The sequence below is a fragment of the Pholcus phalangioides genome, unplaced genomic scaffold (genome assembly GCF_987345545.1).
Source record: "Pholcus phalangioides strain wild (caught in Gottingen) unplaced genomic scaffold, Ppha-v1.0 ptg000012l_1, whole genome shotgun sequence".
In the NCBI taxonomy this organism is placed as follows: domain Eukaryota; kingdom Metazoa; phylum Arthropoda; class Arachnida; order Araneae; family Pholcidae; genus Pholcus; species Pholcus phalangioides.
In genome coordinates this window covers 17552801-17575671 of record NW_028301605.1, presented here as the reverse complement: position 1 = coordinate 17575671, position 22871 = coordinate 17552801, and the positions used below count along the sequence as shown (strand labels likewise).

The following is a 22871-nucleotide window of genomic DNA, read 5'->3' as shown; positions in this document are numbered from 1 at the left end:
TGTGCAATGTCTTCGCAAAAGAAAAAAAGAACGTGAGAAATGACATTTGAATGTATTCTCTACCCATGTTACTCTATGGAAGCTATTTTCCTAAGATGTTTTGTAACGTGTGCTTCAAAAGGGATACACATCGGCGTTTCAGGAACAACTTAGATCAGCGGTTCTCAACATTTTGTGACTCGCGGAGCCCTTATCAGTACATAACTTTTAAATGAGAGCCATGTTTGACTGGAGGAGCCCTTTTTGTATATAATTTTTATGGTGGAATCCTGTAGGCCTCCTTTTTTCATTTTATATATATCTATCAAATTTACTTACTTATTTTATTTTCACCGCGGAGCCGCTAAGAAGTGCACACGGAGCCCCAAGGGCTCCGCGGAGCACCGGTTGAGAACCGATGCTCTATAACATAGGCGAGATCGACTTGGAGGTCTGGGGGGAGCACGGTCATTATTTCTGGGGGGGGCATAATGATGATGATGATGTCAATTCATATATACATATATAAGTTAGATCACACAGTCTACTCCACTTTCACGCTGGGATTGCCCCCCACGCCCCCCTCCCGGTAATTCCGCCTATGCTGTATAAAAAGCGGTCAACCCTTAACCCCTTCAATATCCCGGTTTTTTAAAATTTCCCCGATGGGCAACATTATGACTGCCAGAGCGGAAATCACTAAACATTTTAAAATACCACAAATTTTTTCAATTATTTATTTATTTTTTTCGATTTTGTGTGACTGGTAAGTGCTCCCCCCCCCCCCCCCAACACCGATAACAATAATAAAAAAACAAACAAAGTACATAAATACTCTTATATTTTTTTCTACCATTATTACTGTACGCATATTAATGTACTACCTAAAAAAGAAGGGCGGGGGAGAACACCGTTACTCTCTTTGTGTTACCAAACTTTGAACAAAAGCCGACTCCGCCCACTGGCAGTTGATCTGGGAAGGGGGAGGGGGGTTAAAAATACGCATGTTTGTGAACAAAGGCCTCTATACAGAGCCAGCTGAACTCATAATTGTCGAAATAAGAGAGCTTTGACGACGCGAAATATCACGTGATAAAAGGTATGGCCGCTGTAAGGGTTAATGATAACTAAAATTTTATTTGAAAATGGGGGGATGGATGATCTAAATTGCTATCAGATTTCTAATGTTAGTTTGTTTGCGGGAAGCAGTTTAATTTCCTCAGTAATCTGCACAGCCAAAGGGCAACACGCTAACTATTCGGTGATTGCCATGCCGATTCTATTAATGCTGAATTTTCACCAATTCTGGGAAAACATGCTTCCATCAATTTTGAAATTATCTCTTTCCTTAATTCTGAATTTTCACCCCAATTCTCAAATTAAAAATTTTCACAAATTTTTACCAATATCAAAAAACCGAATTTTATACAAATACAACGCCACAGCAGGCAAATTGCCCAACGAGGTGGCTGACTTAAGAACATCATGGATCCCCGAGCCATTTTTTGGAGGCCCTACCTACTACTACTACTACACCCCCCCCCCCCCGCGGAATCCCCAACGAATCGGTACATGCGGGAATGTGCGTGCATGTGTAGTGAAACCTGACGTGAAATTTTTGTTGTTTCTCTGTAATGCTTGTTATGTGTAGTGCTGCCATCTGCCACTAGTTTTTCTAACTATGAGTGAAGTGTTATGATTGAATGATTTATCGTTGTAGGACTGTTGCTCTCTGTGGCGAGACTTTTTTAACGGGGAGATCGGCTCGCATTTGCGCCTTGGAGTTGGGAACCACAGAAAACCAACTTCAGCCGACCACCACTGTGGGGTTCGAATCCGGACCCTCGCATCGCGAGTCCGTCACTATAACCACTCGACCACCACAGCGGCCTGTGGTGGTCGTGAAACCATCGAATTTTTGATTGGAAAAAACAACCTATTTTCAGTGGTGGCACCATCTGTTGAAAACAGAAGCAAGTGACGTTCCGGAAGTGTCATGCACGTTCGTCGCACAGTTTCAGAATCTGGTGACCCCTAGCAATACTCATCATAGTGGGGGGGGGGGGGGGGGGGGAGAAGGCGGGGGGGGGGGTAGACGAAACTGCTACTGCTGCTGCAATATACAAAATAAGAATCAAACTATATGTATCAATCTATGTATATATGACAGAAAAATGCTTCCTAATTTTGGAGATTCCGAATCCGGTAACGCATGGGCGACTCGAGCCAAAGCCTCCTGGTTCAAGCATCTAGGAGGCTTTGCTCGAGCCCACCTGCCATCCTACTTCTAAACCTCGTGTGCAGGGCTGCAACGAGATGCTTCGTCACCCGGGGCAAGTGAGAAATTTTGGCACCCCGTTGTAATTTTGAAGGAGAGGCTTATTTAATAAAATTTGCACCCCCTCTGGTTCAGTGCCCGGGGCACGAGACCTGCTTGCTTCCCCCCTCCCCCAGTTAGGGCCCGCTCGTGTGCCGGCCCTAAAGATGACCGTGATGGAAGGCTGAAAGGGCTTTAGCCAAGGGAGACACAGGGGAATTTTTTAATTAATCTAAAATCTCCAACATAGAACTGAACCTTGCGCATGCCAAAATATCTACTCCAAGGTTCTCCAGGGCAGAAAATAAGGAGTGCGAAGGGGTTCCGGTGCTTTAGGTATGGCTCAGCATAGTGACAGCACCTTCCAAAGATTTAAAACATTTATGAGTCTGAAAAAAGGCTTTGGCTGCCACCCCCTTCAACCTACGAACAGGGTGCAAGGGTGCACCGCATCTCTTGTTCCCACCCTACTGCTCAAGCCGCAACTGCGGTGTCCCTTCTTATAGGTACCGGGGCTTAGAGGCCTACAATGTTATCATTATTCCTTCATTACACTTTACTCACTATGAGTTGAGAAAAAACTCATAGTTTGAAAAATTGATTGCAGATGGGAGCACTACGCATATAACAAGCATTACACGGAAACAAACTTCACGGAAGGTTCACAACACGGACACGCACATTCCAACATGTATCAATTCGTTAGAAGTTCCACAGAGGAATATGGACGAGGTGCATGTCTGGTTTAGTAGTGGTTCCGGGGCTTAGAAAAATCATATTACCTGGGAGTGAATTCATAATTTTTTTATATTTTCCTTAGAAGGAGGGGTTCGATTTCCTCCCTGAAAAAACCCAAAATCTCGGCCCCTCGCTAGTGAGCCTACGGTGTTTTCAAGACGGCCCTGGATTGCACACCCCCCCCCCCCCACAAAATTAAATAAATAAATATTTTTTTATTCCTATGCGTTTTGTCCATGCCCCCCTCCAAATGCAGTGCTGACAGGGCTCTAGCCCTGGAGGCATAGGCGGAGATAGACTTGAAAGTCTGGGAGTGGGGCACGGTCATTGATGATGATGTCAATTCATATATACATTAGATCAGTCGACTCCACCTTTGACACTGGGGGAAATGCCCCCCACGCCTATTCCCCGTATCTCCACCTATGCCTGGGGGACCGTAACGATTCTTATCACTTTTTTTATTCTGCACACTACCGTGGAGTGGCCTATGAAAAAGCTGGTTTGGGGGGGGGGGCAACGATCAAGGCCCTTCTGCAGGATGTGGGGGAAGGCACGGTTTTATCAACACCACCTTCATTCAGCAAAGCAATACTTAAAGCCGGGTTTTCCTAGGAGCAGGTTTCCTGTGCTCGACTCGCCGTCCACTCACCAATAAGAAAAGCAGCATGACTGTTTCCCTACAGAGCGCAACACGCCTCACGACAGCGCTTTACGTCGGGCGTGATTGGCCGACTGCTTCTGGAGGAGTCAAATGCGTCGTTCGCCGCGCGTTTTTCCGATGTTCTCTTCACTCTTGTGTGTTTTCTTTCCCCCTTCCCTACAAACCGGAGCATGCAGACAAGGCTGATGGCAAGTGGCAAGACAAGATGCCAAGGCCATATACTATCATATAGCCGGCCCTGATCTAATGCGCCACGCTAGGAAAATACAAACACGTAGCGTAATTATGTAACACGTGTCTGCCGGCGCGAAATGGTCTAATTCGGTTCACGTAACGAAACAAACCACAGTTCCTAAAAAACCCCAACTTAAAGTTTAAGCTTATAGAGATTTTGCCCCTTGAATGGCGTATTTCACCACTCGGATCCCTTATGTGTTACTAAGCTGACCATATTTCCTCGGGAGAAATACGGGACATTGAGATTCCAAATACGGGACATCGCCAATTATTGCCAAAAATGACGCCAAAACCAAGCAAAGTTGCCAAATATTGTTAAAATTACGGTAAAATCACAATGTTGGGAAATGAAACGTTACTGTAAATTGCAGTGAATTAAAATGAATTTCACGAAAAAAACGTTCACCGAGACAAATGTGGGAGATAAATATTCTCATTTATAGTTGTAATTATCATAATATAGTTTATTAGTTGAAAAATAATTTCAATCTTTGACTTCAATAAAGAATAAAAATTCAAGTAAGCGTCGTGTAAAATACGGGAAAAACCGGGACACTTTTGCGAAAAAGTCGGGACGACCAAAAATACAGAAAATATCGGGACTGTCCCGGGAAATATGGGACGTATGGTCACCCTATGTGTTACCAAAAGAAGAAATGTAATTTTTCCCCCTCTAAATTTTCTATGACGTCATGTCTTTCTCCTTCTATGCCCGGTCATTCTCAAAAACTATGATACTTTTAATAGAAACATTAACGATTAAAAAAATATTTGTATTCTTTATTTCGCGTGAAAATAATTTTTCTTTGTCTTTTATCTCATGAATTTCATCCATCGATAATAATTTTGTTTTCCGACAGAGTCGATCGAAATTGTCTCATTCGTTGTAGATCAGAACTGAACTGAATGTTTACAATGTTCAGAGTTTTCCCTGTTGTATATGAAGTCGTTGTGTTCATAAAGCTTTCCCTCCGTCCCTTTTTGACCTTTGTATCCCCTCATCCCTAGCCCATAAGTATCCTAATTATGAACGCAACTCCGTGTGAAGGAGGGGGCGACCCATCTACAAATGATATTGTTTACGTCAATTTCAACCAAAACGGCACGTATGTATTTGTTATATATTTATTTATTCAATATGTTTCCTTGTAATGGTTGTATGTGTTATTCTGTTGAATTTTATTATTTGTCGATGTTGGAGCCCCCCCCCCCCCCAAAAAGTAACATGGATTCTTATCGGTGGTTCCCAACGTGTGGTTCGCGCACCCTTCGAGAGGTGTTGAGGAAATACGTGAAACAAGATCAGAGTAACGGAAGAAAAACTAATGAAATGAAATATTTGAACTTGGGGGAAATAGCGATAGTATAATTTGTGTATGATGTGTTGGCGGTTTTTTTTCTTTGGCGAGAAAAATGCCCGAAAGAATGACGAAAAGTCACCAAGAGTGAAATGAAGTACCCCGTCCCCCATTTTATGACCAAGTTTCAACCTCAGCCTTTAGCTGTACGTAACCACAGAGGCACAACTTAAGCTCCTTCCTTAAATCCATCTGCTGCAAAGCCTCTGAAGTTTATTATTTTGTCTAGTCAGTCTAATCTAGTTTGTCTAGTCTAGTTGCTTGGCTCGTAATGAAATATTTTGTGACAGCAGTGCACATGGATGGTAATCCTAGCAAACCATTTGGGTCCTTGCAATGCGAGTCCATCACTATAACCACACAAAGCACACGGCAGCTTAGCATCAAACTGCAGGCTAAATGCAACCCACGAAAGGTGTTCCTGCAGAAAAATATCAATACACACAATACATAAAAGTCAGGCTGACCGTATTTCCTTCATAAAAATATGGGAAAACTGGATCCATAGAGTGGCAGCTAATTATAGTAAAACAAGTGTCTAAAGTTGGCAATTATAGCCAAAACAATTGTCGAAGGCAAATAAATCCACCAATTACAGCCAGAAAAAATTTCAAAAGCAAGTGAGGTTGCCAATTAAAGCCAAAAAAAATTGTCAAAGGCGAATAAATTTAGCAATTGCAGCCAAAAATGTTCTTAAAGGGAAGTAAGATTGACAGTTATAGCCAGAAAAATTGTGAAAAGCAAATAAATTTCACGATTTTTTTGGCTGAAATATGTAAAGGTGAATAAATTTTTTAGTCACAGCCAAAAATGTTGTCAAGGGCAAGTGGAGTTGCCAATTACAGCCAAAATCATTGTCAAAGACATCAAGCTATAAATCATGAGAATAATCTTAATTCTTAATTTTAAAAATCCAAGTAAGGCTCATTGTGAAAATAGTAAGGAATAAAAGTTGGTTATAAAATTGTGGAAGTACGGGCCATATTTTCACCCCTATATACACAAGTTTCTGACCCGTGAGCTGCAGAATTATCATATATCTGACCTGCTTATCCTTAAATTTTGTGCAGGAACCAGAAAGAGATATGAAAGATTTTTTGATAGAAACCTATGGGAAATTGTGTTTCAGCTAACAAAACTTTCGGCTAACGAATATAATTCCAGAACGAATTATCTTCATTAGCTGAGGTATTACTGCTTATTTATCAATGAAAATGTCAATCAGGGTCTTCATTGCTGTTTGTTTCCATTTCAGTGCTCTCTCTGTCGGAACCAAAACTGGATACAAATTATATTCTCTGCAGGACATTAGCAAACTCATTAAAGATGGCGATCAGGGTATGAATGTTTTGATGAGTATTTGTTTTTTATTGTGGTATTTATACTCGTGTATAAGATGAGTGTGTTTTTAGTCATTAAAAAATTTGTCCTTTAATTTGGGGGATAAGCTTATACATAAGGTCAGTTTCTGCCGAGAAAATATAGACACCCCCCCCCTCCCCCCCCCCCCCGCTTTGCCAAATCATATAGCTGCATGACTTGCTTGAGATTTGTGACATCGTTGGACCATTTTAGATGACTCCCTATACATCAGACGGTTTGAATGGAACTGAATTTAATCTATAACACAGTGTGTCCAAAATACAGTACCTAAATAGTTTGGACACCTCTCTAACTTGGACAGATTTTAATGAAATCATAGATGTCTAACTTATACAAGTTTTATTGTTACATGCAGATGGAAAAAAATAAGCTCCTAGAGAAAAGGTCTTCAACCTTTTTCTAGTCGCGAGCACTGCTTGTACCGATCATCAAAATCATCAAAAGAAGAGCACCATTACCACCATCATTTAGGGATTGAATTTTGAAAAAAAAAAAACCCCTTCTTAGTGAGTCTTTACGTCATAAAATAAAACTACTGACCAAATTATATAAATATTGCTGCAGTAGTTTCGGCTCGGCATGATTTCTCTGTATAACCTTGGGACCCCCCTTAGGGGTCAAATTTTGAAATAACCCTTTCTTAGTGGGTCTTTACTTTATAAAATAAAACTACTGACTGAATTTCATATTCATAATTTCAGTGGTTTCGGCTTGGCGATGATGAATCAGTCAGTCAGGGCATGTCATTATATATATATATTTTCAAAAGAAGTTGTCAAGGCAAGAAAAGTTGCCAATTACTGTCAAAAAAAATTCTCAAAGGCAATCAAAGCTACCATTTACAATCAAAAAATTTTCAAAGAGAAATGTAGTTGCCAATTACCGCCAAAAAAAATTTTCAAAGAGAAATGTAGTTGCCAATTACCGCCAAAAAAAATTTTCAAAGAGAAATGTAGTTGCCAATTACCGCCAAAACAATTGTCCAGATCAGTGACTAAAATAGTGACTTAGTATACAGGGAAGAGAGCTATAGCCTTAGACAGCTAATTTGAGCAATGAGAGGCTAAAAAATAGACTAGAGTAAAAAAGGGTAGCAAAAGCACAAATCCACCTCCGATTGTGTGTATAAAAATGTATATTTGGATTTTTTAACACTTTTATGTGATTTTTCTGTTGGTTAGGGTGTCTAAAAATCAATTTTGCCTTTTGATGAAACTCAATGATGGTTTTCTCTATTACGAGCTATATTGCTTTCTTTATTGTTATTGCAGAGACTAATGAAGACATTTGTCTTGTTGACCGACACTATTGCACGAGTTTGGTTATGCTGGTCAAGTTGTCGTCACCTAGGCTGCTAACATTCTATAATTTTGTTACAAAAGAAGAAATCACCTTAAAACATTTTCCCAACACAATTTTAGCTGTAAAGACAAATCGGAAGGTAAAAATATTGATATGAAGCTATTTAAATGTCTTAAAATATTTGCTATTTAAATTGGATGAATTCTGTGTGACTATTTCTATTTTTCTAATCTGTTGTATGTGCAAGTACACTAGTAGAGTTGGTGTTTGTGAGAAGGTTCCGCAACAAGATCCAAAAGAAATTTTACTTCCAGACTCTTTGTTTGCAACTGCTATAGACATGGGCAGAGACAGACGTGAAGGTCTGGGGGGGGGGGCACAATGATGTTGTCAATACATACACACTAAAACCCCACTAATCAGAAAACACAATTACATTTTACCTATGCACAATGAATACATGATCATACCTCATAATAATGAATTACAGACATATGTGTCTTGATAAAAGCTTCTGTTTTCATTTGAAGAAGCAACATATATCTAGCGTGATAATCTGACCCAGGTTCTCAAACTTGTGCTATCTGCTACTCTCTTGCTATGGCAAAATTTATCCGTGATGCCACAGAATAGTCTAAGAAAATACCACTCAAAAGCACCAAATAGGCAATAATCAAGGCTTGCAGCTCACCGCAACTCCCTTGACAAAAGTTTGACATCTTTAGGAAAAACAATGCACACTTTGAGAACCACTTATCTAACCCATTGCTTGACGATGAGCCATTTTCAGTTGAAACTTCAGAGAGGATTTCTGCATCCGTGAAAATTTGATGGTTGATACAGTCTAATGACAACATTCCACTCGCATATTTGTCCCCTACTTCTTCGCAACCAAGGATTTCTTGTAAAAGCCAGAGGATTCTGTTGGATTCCTTTGTTGTTTCTTAATTATCATCGAAAGTAAGCCTTGGCCATTATTTTTCTCAGGTTTTATTTAGCATTTTTTTTACACCTGTTTGATTGTTTATGATCCTCTTGGTCCATTGGCTGAAACAAAAACATAACATTGGAAAGTAAAAAAATCACTTTAATTTTCAACACTATTTCAGCCATTGTTAAACAGATTTATCTGGTCTGTAACTCTTATCCCACCCTTAGGGATACTCACTATTATTACAGCTTTAAAAACGCCATGTTTAAAAAGACAAACCCAAGTAATTAAAACAAGCCTTGGTCCCAATGAGTTCAGATTAGCAGGGCTCTAGTAATAATAACCATCTCTCCCACATAGTATCTTAACTGTTTTATTTCTTGGAATTAATTTTAATCCACTTCAATTTGCAATACTGCTTCATTTCCTACTGTCACCGATTTTTCAGTGATTTAAGCAATAGTTGGCAACTTTTCCCACCTTTGTCATTGTTTTTGGCAATAGCAAGTCATGTACTGTATTTTCTTATATTTGGAATCCCAATTTCCCTTATTTCTCTGGGGGAAATATTGTCAGCCTACTTTTAGGCGGAGATGGATTTGATGGTATGGGGGTGAGAAGTGATGATGTCAACTCACACACAGGGCCATGACCAGGATTTTGGTGTCTCACCACTGTAAAAATTAATTATTTTATAAGTGTTTTTGTTCTCTCCCAAGGTTTGCTATCTGGGGCAGTTGCCCTCTTTGCCCCCTCTAGTTCTGGCCCTACACACACACCCATATATGTATAGGACACTCATACACATCTTTGATGTTGGGGGATGGACAGACATGTCCCCCTCCCCATATCTCCACCCATGACCATAGCCATCTTTAGTAATATAATAGTAATAGGAAAGAATATTGACTGTAGTTCTTTGGTCTGAAATCTTTTGAACATGATGCATCCACAAACTGGCGTGCAGTGTTTTAAATCATTATTTTATTTTCATATCTTTGCAGGTGTATGTCGTGTGCTTAGAAGATAGTTTGCACATTTTCGACATTGTCATGATGAACTTGAAACATGTGATAACAAACACTCCTTCTAATCCGAAAGGAATTTGTGCGTTAACTTGGTGCAATAACGACTCATTGCTTGCGTACCCTGGAAGCAGCACTGCTGGTGACATACAGATCTTCGATGCTACGAAATTGGTAAGCATGTGTTTATATATGATGTATATAACAATTTCAAACAACTAGAGCCGTAACTAGCCATTCCTGTGCAAGAATTTGCATTTAGACCCCTTCTGGCCTAGAGAGAAGGGACCATTTATTCCCATTTTATGCCCCCCCCCCCCCAAGTGGGCCTTGTGTGGGTGCACCTGTTGCACCTGCCTAGTTACAGCACTGCAAACAACTTATTATAATATTTCAGTTTATTGCAAAAGATTTCAGTTGGAAACAAAAATCAAGAATTTACTATGGGAACCGCAATTCTTTTTTCAGCTTGCCAAAACAACCATTCCAGCTCACAATAGTCCGATAATGGCCATCTCGTTCAACGATGATGGATCTAAGATAGCATCGGCTTCTGAGAAGGTGAAACCTATTGGTGTTATTATTTTTTTCTGTATTTATAATTGTCAAATTGACTACATTTTTTCATTTAACTCATTGGCAACCTTCATTGTTAAGGTTATTTATAATTAATAGTTGAAACTTACTTTTTTATCTAAATTAAACTTTTTGTGAATCAATGTTCTTCATTTTGACTCGTGGATGCCTTCAGTCACAAATAAGTGCATATTTATTTGTGCATTTCTCATTGTTTTCATATAGTTTCATGCATGTTAATTTTTTTTCTACATTAGGGCACAGTCATTCGCATCTTCGATGTTTGCAATGGCCATACGTTGTTCGAGTTCAGACGAGGTGTAAGGTGGTGAAGTATTATCATAATAATGATAATTTTTCATTTCAAAATAATTTGTGGGTTTTTTTTTTAGCTTTCTAATTTATTTCTGAGAAGTTCTTGCAACATATTTTAATTGTTTATTTGTGCAATAATGGTGACATATATCAGAGTTTTACATGCTTGCTAGCACATAATTTTTGTGTATGTGCATGTATCTTAGGGCAGTGGTTCTCATGTTTTTGTCTCTTGCAGCTCCCTTGTCCTAGTGGACATGTATCCGTGGCTTCCCAGAATAGTCTAACAAAGAACTACTTCATGGTATTGGGTAGGCACACGTCAATAATGGCATCTCACATCGGCGCCCCTGCCAATGGTTGGTGGCAGCATGCCCCAAGGAGCCACAGCACACACACTTGGAGAACCACTGTCTTATTATTATTTATAGCCCAGTGACAAAATTGATGATTATGATTTTTGACAATTTTATGCGTCTCTCTCATAATTGTGGATGAATAACATCAAAATTGAACAGATGATTTTTTTTATGCACATGCATAACCAAGTAGAAAAGTTTATTGGTTGCTACTAATGCAGAGATTTTGTTAACAGCCTGTGAGCGTTGTTTTTTTGGGAGAGTTGTGGAGTGGACTATGTCCCACTCCACAACTCTACTCCCATCCTTCAGTGTTCAATGTCATTTTATTGATTTTTGTGTTGGCTAATCAGACGAAAAAAATTATATCCAAATAGTGTTAGGATATAAAAATGAAGGCTTTATAATAGCTGGTTATACCAAAAGCATGAAGATAATTTGTAGTTGACCTCTTGGCAACATGTTTTGTGGGATGGCTCCTGTAAATAAAGTGTGGCATAGAAGGACATATGTTTTGCACATTTGTGCAGAGTTTCTCTCGCTTATTTCAATGTATGAATTCCAGTTCACCCACCCAATGTTGTCATATTATAATAAATAGAAAAATATAGTCAAATTGAGCCTTTGTTTGGCTGCATTGGCCTTAAATTTGCTCGAACCATTTTGGCTTAATGGTGATTTACAGCAGGAACATTGTTATTATTTACATGCAGGTATTACATGTTGTTTGATTTTCATTTCAAAAATTGCGGTATAGCAAATGGGGTATGGGTATGAACCTCTCAGCTTCAAAGTAATGTTTTTGTGCATGGAAGCTAATTTGATCAAAAATCAGAATTGCAATAAAATATTTATTCACTTCCCTTGATATGACAAATTTTAATTTTAATTCTCATCCGGTTTTTCAAATCTGGATTTTGTTTCGTGGTATGTATGCTGAAAAAAATATATCGACTGTGATTTTTCTTTTTTACTTTTACATATGGATTTATTAAGGCAATCCACACAGACCATGCCATACTGAACGAACAGTACAGTGCTTGCAAGTCTGGGCCAAACTGCATTACATTGTGTACTTCTTGATCAGATGGGCATCACCTATTTTGTCTTGATATAATGCATTGATTACCTTCCATGCGCCATAAGAGTAATTAGAAAGAATCATGTATCAAAGTTGCAACAGTAATCTCATACGCAAGAGGAAATCCAAGCAAATTGAACAAAGTAAAACCTACAGTCCTCAATGTGTGCCACTGTGGTGATCAACTGGTCATAATGGCAGACTTGCATTGCAAGAACCCAGCTTTGAACCCCACCAATGACACAGTAGTGGTCGGCTGAAGTTGGTTTTTTGTGGTTCCCAACTTCGAGATGTGTATGTGTATCTATCACCCTATTAAAAAGTTTTGCCACAGAGAGCAAGCCCTACAATGGCACAAATCTTCAATACACTTCACTCATAGTTAAAAAAAATAGATGATAGCATAATAAGCATTACACAGAAGCAAACTTAACGTTAGGTTCACAACATAGTAGTAGTACTCAAAGTGTTAGCTTGAAATCTGTGACTGTTCATGGGAATCCCCTCTATTTTTGATTTGGCACAGAGTGACACTGATGATGTGGATCCACCTTCAAAGATTACCTTGATACTCTAAACCATAGCTGCCAAGTCTCCCGAATTTTTCGGGAATCTCCAGAATTTTAGCTTCATCGCTCGACCTCCCGAAAAGTTCTTAAATCTCCCGAATTTTTAAGAAAATCACAAAAAATCCCTAATTGTCCCTAAACATTCCCTACTTCATTAAAAAAAAATCGCCGCTTATGAAAACAATCCCTAAGGAATTTCTTTCGGGACATGAAGACTCTTTTTTTCCCCTTTTGAAATGACGCCACACGTCGTAAATGGGGAAATTCCCTTTTTCAGGAAGTTTTACAAAACCCTCTGATGGTAACAAGAAAGTTGTGTCTTATCGCGCAGGGAAATGGCTTAGCAGCCAATAGTCCTGGATAATAATTGAAGATTATAGTGACGCGCATATGGTCAAAATTTCTTTTGTTGAAGTTACGTACGTGCGATATAACAAAACATGAATACTGATAAGCAAAAACATATTTAATCAATTTTAAAGATACTTATTCCGATGCATTTCCTCTCATCAAATGTTACAGAAGAGGGCCGACTTTTCCTTTTTGTACAAGTTGTGTTACGGACATGATCATCGGTCATGGAAAGACTGTAATCATTACTCGTGAAATGAAAAAAAAATGAAAAAAATCAAGCAAGTGTATTAGTCAGTGTTCTTCAAAAATTGACGCTTTTTTCCTTCATCTGCCGATGATTTTGGGGTCATTCACGCAGAATGTTTGTTCGCAGCGTTTCTGATAGAACACAATATTTATTTTTACATCACTGAAGTTTTGGCCTCCAATTTCACTTGTTTTTCGCGTAGGAATTTTATTCCCAAGGGTTTAACTTCCATGTTTGTACAATCCTTATTTTAATTTGACTTCAGTTTTTGAGTAGGGATTTTATTCCCTACGCTTAAACTTTTATGTTTGGAAAATCCCTATTTTATTTGGAAAAATCCCTATTGTATTTATTAGGGAGTGGTTTAAGCATAAAATACGGGTTTGCGCGAAAATCTCCCGAATTTTCATTTTCAAAAGTTGGCAGCTATGCTCTAAACACATACACCTCATTTGCATAATACATCAAAACATGACCAAATCTTTTGAATGAAGAACCAATTTTAGAATTACAGAATAAATAATCGATAATTTCTTGAATTGAAAGATTCTGTAAATTTTCGTTTATGATGAACAATTTGCCAATTTCAGGTACGTCACAGTGTTTTCACTCTCCTTCAGCCCTGGTTCAGACTTCCTCTGTGCATCTAGCAATACGGAAACTGTACACATCTTCAAGCTCTCGAATGACGAAGATGATGAAAACCAGACGTAATTCTCTTCTATTTATATAAAACTTGAACTCAGCCTGAACTGGCGAATTTCCCGTCTTATTATCAAGCCCTGAAACCTCTCTGTAAATTTTATGATATGCATTGATTTTTATTTTTTAGGGAAATCAGTGAGGAAACAGAAGGATGGATGGGTGCTGTCGGGAAGATGTTGACACACTCTGCTAAGTATCTTCCAGCTCAAATGTCTGATGTTTTAACTCAGACTAGATCATTCGCCATAATTCATTTACCTTTCTCTGGTCTCAAGAACATTTCCGCTATATCCAGGTAACTTCTTTATTTTTTTTGGCTTAGCTATAACCTGCCATCACTCTTTTCAAACCATGCAAACAATTCAAGCCTTGAACCAGTGAGACAGTGTTTCTCAAAGCATGCATCACAGCTCCTAAGGCCATCACCAACCTGTGTCAGGGGCATCACTGTGAGCTAGAGATATTGATTCGTTTGCCTACTTATGCTTTGAAGTGGTTCTCTTATATTTGAAAATATTTACTAAACTATTCTGGGGAGCCGCAGACGAATCATGAATTAGGCAAGAGAGCCGCGGGTGTGAAAAGTTTGAGAACCGCTGCAGTAAGGTGTCATAAACACACTCATTAAATCCACGACATATTATCCCTTTTATTGGACAGTGCAGTAAAGTAGACATTTTTCCGATTGCTTGAGAGCTCTCCGTGAATCTCTAAAGAGTTCTTGATTTGAGCTTACACAAGTTCTCGATCAATACATCAAATCAAACCACACCATTGAAGCATTCAGGCTATATGTATCTAGGTAATATAGCAGATGTGCTCTCTAAGCTTATAATGTTTGGTGGTCACTAATTATAGTTTATCTTCTAGTTTGTGGGAAAAAAACAACGTATAACACTGTGATAATAGTGACCGAACATAATCACACTCGATTTATAACGAAATACATTTTCATTCTGTGTGAAGACCAGAATATGTATTTTTCATTTAAATATTATGTATGAATGTTATTCTCAGTCAATTATTTCATTGATATCTCTAATCCTAGTGGATATACACACTGTCCCATAAATTTAGGTGGATTTCAAAAGATCATACTGAATTGATGTACCAGAGTGTGGTTTGTGCCCTTAAAACTTGTCAGAGTTGAATTTTTTTGACACAAGAACAAAAATTAGTTAAAATTCTCACCAAAACGTGACGCTGTAACGTGTTCTATAAAATGTAAAATAAAATCCTTATTTACAATTGTTTTGTTTACTTTGTTAGAAAAAATATATATTTTTTTTTTTGTTCGTGATCAGTGACAGTGGTTGTGTTATCAGTGATCGTGTACAATCACTTGTTGTTGCCAATCAGAAATATTTCGTATTTTTAATCACATGTAGAAATATCTAAATAATTTTTTGATGTAATCCTTTCCCTTCTCAAAATGAAATGTTTCATTAGATCAGTTGTGCCTAAAATTTTATCCATATATTGCGTTATAAATATTGTCTGCGATCTGACAAGTATGGCTACTCTTATGCTCTGCTTGTATTCATGCATTTAGTTTAACTTTCATTTTGACCTTTGGTCATTAAAAGTTCAAATTAAAATGAAATAGTAATAGTTAACAGAACCTGTGCCCTGGCATTTTTACTACCGGTAGTTCCAGATGTTTTAAGTGATTTAACACTGTATTTGAGGTCTGATCTCTGATGAGTCTATGAGCCACATGATTGCTGCCCACATCAGTTGATCAACTAACAAAGCTAATCGATTTTGTCCATCCGCATGTTTCTGGCTGGGAAGAAGCCGAAAGTCCTGACCTAGACTTTAGTATTAACCTTTGGAATGGAGGATCAACAAATGAGCCAATAACCTGTCCTGACAATTGCAGACTTACTCCAGAGATGTGAACACAACTGGATTGATTTGAACGTTCAACTGAAATTGGAAATGAATAAGGACACGTATTACAATCACATTGGTTGAGATAGTTCATTGTTTTTGCTTTGCTGACCATGACTGTTTTGTCTTTATGACCAATTTTAAATATGAGAAATGATTATTGAATTTAGTTGAAATTTGTGTTAAAATTTTTTGTTAGTTGAAGTTTCTGTCTTCACTTTGTTATCTGTTGTTCATGGATCTTAAAAATGAATCTGAGGATGCAACGAACAATGTTGCAGTGCCGTGTTAACAAAATACATGAAAAGCATCTAGATTATGCAGCAACCAGTCATTTTCACTTGAGAATGTTAAAAAAACTATGAATGTTTGACATGTCCACCACCATATGTAAGAAAATCCTGCAGAATATCATGGCGGCTATGACCCCCACTCTGAGGACAAACCTTTAAGTTAAGCCAGTGGTTCTTAACCTGAAGCCACATGTGCCCCCCCCCCCCCTGCAGTCCTGGGATATTCTAAGGGGCCATGGTTGAAAATCAGATGAAAAAGGAGCCATGACAAGTGTGTAGGGAGCCTCAAAGAGATGTGAAGAGATAATGTTTTCAAGTGAAATATATTGGGAAAAATGTGATCACTTTCAGAATCCAGCAGAGCTGTCTATGGAGCAGCCCTGCTCCATTTAGATTCCCATGCGAGCGTCGCTTAGGATCCTCATATCCATAGGGGTCCTTCATGGCTGACATCTCTGGTACTATGATTTTTGAGTGTAAATATACAAGCTGTTGCAGTTACCTCCAGCTAAGTATGAGGCCCCAGAACATCACTTTGTCAGGGAACACATGAGGGGAAGACAGCCATGCATAGAACCCCAAAAGAAAGAGGCCACTGAACTCTAGCTCAGGATAGGTGTGGACCCATAGTGTGTCGGGAGGAGCAATTTATTGTGTAGGCTCATTAGATCGCCCAGTATTTCACACACAGAGTTGTGGTGGTTGATTGGTCATAGTGATGGACTTGCATCATGGGGACCCAGGTTCGAGCCCCACCGTCACCACAGTGGTGATTGGCGGAAGTTGGTTTTCTGTGGTTCCTAACTTCGGTGTGTAAATGCAAGCCGATCTCCCCATTAACAAGTCTCGCCACAGAGAGCAACAGGCCTACAAACAGTACAAGTATTCGGTCGTTATACTTCACTCACTTCACTTCTTAAATACAGATGGCAGCAATGAAAAATCAAACACAACACTAGATGCACACTCAGACTGTTAGGTACACACACTTACACTTCCGGTGCAACTCAATAGGTAGTAAATTGCCCATGGCGATAGACCAGAATTGTGCTCGGTTTGAAAAAAAAAGTATTTCACACACAAGCCTATTTTTCCATATATTTTGACTATTGACATGGATGAAAATCTTCCCCCCCCCCCCCTCCCCAGGATCCGTGCGTGGCAGAGAGTAACAGAGATCTATATTACTTATAAAATTTTTGTCTCATTCCTTCATGAGGGTGGGAGGCCCTAGGTTAGATGATGGGGGCTACGAAAAGAAAATATGGTTCGGGGGGGGGGGGGGGGGGGCATGGGCTAAATGAGATTGAGAACCACTGCTTTAAGCCACCAGTTTCACTGAATCTCTGTTCTACAGTGAAATCTGTAAGAAACTAAACGTCAATAGACTGAAATAATATTTTGTTTTAGATAGATTTCCATTTTATAAAGACTCAAATAAAAGCACTAATTGAACAGACTATATTTTGATTCCATTTAAAACAGGTTTCCATCTCATACAGCATCCATGTTTTTGTTAGACATGTTTCACTGTACCTGTCTGCGCCCAACTTCAGTTATTTGATCTGGCCATTTGCTGATCTTTTATTTTCCGATCTAAATTTTCGTAATGTTTATGCATCTGATTCAAACTTTTGTAGTTGTTTTTACATTTTTAAGTAAAAAATGAATGTCTGCTTCCTAATCTAGATGCTTTTCATGTATTTTGTTAACATGGTGCCACCTTTCTATGAAAATTGTGACTAATTTTTTTTCTTGTAGCAAAAAAAAAATCAATCTTTGACAAGTCTAATGGCACAAACTGCTACCCAGTACGTTAGTGTGTTGATTTTTCTTAGTGACTTTTGTTTTTAATCCGTCCACATTTATGGGACAGCATGTATTTATCTTGTGTTACACATGTAGCCTATATCTTTTTCTCAGGATAGGGAAAGTGTTGCATGTTTTCGTTGCATCATCAGATGGCTTCTTGTATATCTATTATATGAATATGGATGGTGGACCATGTACGCTGGCAAAGCAACACAGGTAGGATGTTTAATGTCGCATCATGGTTTTATGAACTATGATTTAAACGAAGAAAAGTTAATTTTGAAGAGAATGATATTGTACAAAATTTTAATATAACTGCAATCATAAATTGCATCCAGTGTAACTGTGAACAAATACCTTCACATATGTATCAATATTCAAAATAATTGCACAGGGTAATTTAAAAATAATAACAAAATTTCGAAGGACCCAAAATACTACATTTACTCGCATATACCACAAGGTTTTTTAAATTCAATTTTCACTGCTTCAAAATCCTAGGTCGTCATAGCCGTCATCCCCCATTTGAAAAGCTTCAAGTGGGGGGCAACCCCTTCAAAGCTTGCTACGTTACAGGGCTCAAGAAAAAAATCTACCCATGCAGGGCTTATTTTGGCTCCTTGAATAAGCATTGTTTTGGCTCCGCGTGAATGGAGCAAACACAAGGGGTGGGGGAGAACCACTTTCACTGAGATTTGGATTATACTATTTTACACTTGCAATAGTGTCGTGTTTTGAAAAATTCATTTTTTTTATTTTATGAAAAATAATTATAATGTAATCGCAAAAGCATCAGATACTTTCATTTTTTATGGGAAAAGTAATAAAAGGGTGTGGGACAGCTGGCTTGCTTCACCCACTGATCTGCCCCCACCCAGCAAGGGGATGCACTCTCTGGGGATGTCGGGATGTTTAACTTCTTTGCATGGATCTCTATACGTGGTGCATCATAGGCGGCAAGCCCCAATTCGCAACCATCATACGCTGTGCATCTTGCCCCACTTTCTCGATTGAGGTTTTTTTTCTGCTGCCCCATCGCGCTGTTTTTGAGTATCTATGGCTAGCCTTGGCCTCTTAGAAGGTGAGTCATCATAATCATTCCTTTTGATTAAATTTCTGAGCTGGCTTGAAAGTGTTAATAATAGCTTTGAGTACAAATAAAAACCGAAAAAATAGTAGTAAATCAATAATCATTCAGAAAATTGTTCAAAAGATGTAAGTAAGAGAGCGGGAAAAAAATAGCATTTTGGGCAGGATTCGAACCATCAACTTTTTAGTTGCCTTTAGTTCTACATTGTACCAACTGCTCTAACAGCTGCTGATAGCCAGGTTTCTAATATCAATTCTCGAACATCTATTTGTCTCTAATATGCATGTGTATATGCATGAATGAGACCTATAGATAGAATCCCATGCCCAGATTTTTGACTTTCCTGGTAATAAATTCACAACGCAAACTAAAAATATAACAACAAGATCACTAATGGGTCCCAGGACGGGAGGCCCCATCAGCATAACTTGTGTAGAATGAAAATTAATTTCATTTTATCTATATTCATTCTATTTTCACTCATTTATCTCCTCTCGAAGGAGTTGGGGAGAAGAAGAGGTAGCAATCGCAAATGTGAGCAATACAATGGGGTGGGCTAGATACAAGGGCGTGCCCAGGATCTGAACTAGAGGGGGAGCAACTTACTGGTACTAAATTGATACGTCTATGCTGTGTGTCAATTACTACATTTTAATTTCTCTTCTGGGGGGCAGCTGCCTCCTCTGTCCCTTGCTAGGTACACCCATGGCTAGATACGAAACTTTTCAAACTTATTAGCAAGCAGGAAATTACAATATAGGTCTTCATTAGCACTCAGTCCATTGTACAGTACTTCACCGTGATGAGACTTGGTTACTGCACATCACGCCAGACGATTCTATTCTTTTCCAGAAAGACAAGCCAAACATGAAAGCTCAGTCACTGATAAGCTATTCTCAATGCACAATAATTTTGCCTATAAGAATTGAATGAAACACTTTCAACATTACGTCACATGTTGTAGCCAAGTCTCATCTTGTGTTTGGAGGACTATGTGTGTTACTACTAAAGCTCGAAATCAGCCAGTTCCCAAAATGGCCAATATCATTGAATATTGACCAGGCCAAAGTGTGATAACAAAAGATATGTGAATCTGGGTCATCTCCAAATACACATCATATATATATCCCCAAGTGCATATCATCAAAGCATACTTTTTTGTGATAATTATGCCCACGTTAGCTATAGCAACCCATCAAACTGCAGTCATGATGCGGTAATAATTTTTTCTTCGAAATTTGACAGAAAAAACATGTCAAAATAATTATATAAATAGTATTTTCTCTTAAATTTTTTTTTTCTCGTCACATAGAGCTAATTCTATACATATCCGTGTATCACACATTGGCAATGAAAAAAATGTATTTGGCACCATCTTACAGACCTTGGCCAAACCTCTCTGCCATTTCGGCCTTTGGCTGTAACATATACATAGTAGAGAAAGCAGCTTCGGTGTGTTGTCATTTGATGCATACAGTATTAGAAGAAAGAATAATCTATTTTTTTAATGAATGTTTTATAACATTGTCCGTTACCATGTTAAATTGATCTATTATGTTAATAGTTCTTTTTGTTTTTGTTTTAATCTTTTCCAGGATAGATGGTAATAATCGCCATTGCCTTTTACAAGCTTGTGATTCATATGATTGGGGAATAATGCCTACTGCGACAAACAAGTGTTCTGTGCAGTAGCTCTAGATCGGTTTGATGACGTGAGGAAATTTTTCTGGGAACAATCTAGGAGGTGTCATGAATATATTTGATTTGAAATCTAACACATTTTCATGCGGCCTTACTAATCAATACCACATACGTATGTGCCTTATCTTTATTGTCTATCTGTGAAGAAGTAAATTATTCAGAAGTGCAGGCGGTGTGACTGATGGGGGCTGATACTATTAATTCGCTGATGAGCTTGGAAAGAGTGTACATTACGTTTCTATGCATAAAAATCTCATTTTTCAAGTCAGTGAATATTTATTCAGGAAACATTTTGACATGATACTCAAATAAAAGGCAATGCATTCACTCGCTGCTTATATGGAAGATAGATAGCACCACCTAATTGACATACATCTCTAGACGCTTTTAGGCACCACCAACAGAAAACTCTTGATGACATTCATTCTTTTGGGGGGAGGGGGATAAAAATGTGGTTAATGGTCGATTCCTTGTATACATAATAACTGGTTTATCACACTTACTGTAACAGTTATGCTGATCTGTTAATTATCAAAATGACTGGCGTTCTACATATCGATAACCGTCGTTTGTGTTTTTAGTTTTAAGATATCATCCCCCCCCCCCCCTTACTATCTAGCATTAGAATTGAAAAGTAAGTTAACTAGAGAACCTCTTGGTTCGGAGGGATCACGACTGGTCTGCTAAACGAAATCTGTTCTAAATAATTAATTTTCCCAAATATATTAGCATTTAGAAGAGTAATATATCACCAAGGGTTTGCAAGAAGCTATAAAAAAAATTCACTGCTGATCAGTGATTCTCCCATAGGTGATTTTTCCGCGATCAATGTATCACTGTGAGGATGGATTGCGACGTTTTTCGCTACTGGTCCGGCAGACCACCTCAGTTTTTTCTCTCGGTGGTCCGATTGCTTAATCAGTGGTTTCGGACCAGCAGACTAGCAATGATTTCGAACTCTGCTATCCATGTAGTGATGATGTGCATCGATTATAAATTGACTAAATTTTCTTGATTAGGTTTCGAAAAGATGTCGTTTCCTAGATTTTTAAATCTAAGTAAATCTAATCTGACCTCTGAAGTATTCAGTGATGAAATTAATTTTCCGTAGCTGACTGTAATTTTAATGTTCCCACAAATACTTCTTATATTATAATTTCTAGTTTCATACAACAGAAAATATTTGATACAATAATTTTTTTCCCTCCCCCACTTTCACAGGAAACATTACGACAACAAATAAAGATATCGGCCACCAGAGCTGTTGCAATTCAGATGACGAGAGTGACAATGGACCGCCAAGAACTTTTGTTGTCAATTAACATTGCATTGCATACGTCAACAGAGAATTTCTTGTTCTCTTTGAACCGAAAAGTCATTTTCGCGTAAGAGCGATCATTCTTAAATGTGTATGTGTGAGCGTGCATGTTCATCGTAAGCGTCATTCATATTGTTTTATCTGTTTACCCTTTTTTTACAAAAAAAAAAACTGTTCCGAGAACTCCGGCTTTCCGCTGAGTGTTTTCATATGCTGTTCTTATTAAATAAATTCATTGTTTGTCCCAGAGTTTGTTTAACAAATGAAGAAGCTAATTATAAAACATTTATATATATCGTGTGTCGAGTATCTGAGCAGCTTATTGTATAGCATTGAGAGAGCAAAGTGATATCATTTCTGTTTCCATAAATGCATTTGTAATAAATAAATTATTTGGTTTTGTATATTTTTTGTCTAGAGAATTCGTGTTTTCCCCTATTTTGAAAATTCCTTATTGTTGGGGAAAATTCTGGTCTTCATGTTGTTTACAAGCCATTAATTACACAGGGTGCCCTGTAGTAAGTCCTGATTCAGTCTTTATCTTATCAGCCGTTCATTGTAGAGGAATGGTTTCGATTTAAAAAGTGCTCAAAATGCATTTAAAAATCATCCTGCACCAGTTTT

The 22871-nt window shown here is 38.2% G+C and overlaps 1 protein-coding gene across 2 annotated transcripts; it reads left to right on the top strand.

The window, feature by feature from the left end:
• Positions 1 to 4829: 4829 nt before the first annotated feature.
• On the top strand, positions 4830 to 22653 carry LOC149079690 (WD repeat domain phosphoinositide-interacting protein 2-like). Of its 2 annotated transcripts, none has more exons than XR_016193681.1 (11): positions 4830 to 5041; positions 6549 to 6631; positions 7948 to 8117; positions 9914 to 10108; positions 10403 to 10495; positions 10768 to 10835; positions 14026 to 14145; positions 14268 to 14435; positions 18250 to 18354; positions 20824 to 20972; positions 22151 to 22653. XR_016193681.1 is itself a non-coding variant. In XM_089240301.1 (11 exons), exons 1-10 carry the CDS (start codon positions 4962 to 4964, stop codon positions 20918 to 20920), a joined length of 1179 nt encoding a protein of 392 aa, XP_089096427.1. In that variant the 5' UTR covers positions 4840 to 4961; the 3' UTR covers positions 20921 to 20940; positions 22151 to 22653. The 2 variants fall into 2 exon arrangements, 1 of the variants encoding a protein (XP_089096427.1); XM_089240301.1 differs by having other exon boundaries at positions 4840 to 5041; positions 20824 to 20940.
• Positions 22654 to 22871: the final 218 nt, after the last annotated feature.

Coding starts and splice junctions, on each gene's coding strand:
- LOC149079690 (XM_089240301.1), top strand. CDS start 4,962: ATGAACGCAACTCCGTGTGAAGGAGGGGGCGACCCATCTACAAATGAT. Junction 10,836..14,025: donor GAGTTCAGACGAGGTGTAAG/GTGGTGAAGTAT, acceptor TGCCAATTTCAG/GTACGTCACAGTGTTTTCAC. Junction 18,355..20,823: donor ACGCTGGCAAAGCAACACAG/GTAGGATGTTTA, acceptor AATCTTTTCCAG/GATAGATGGTAATAATCGCC.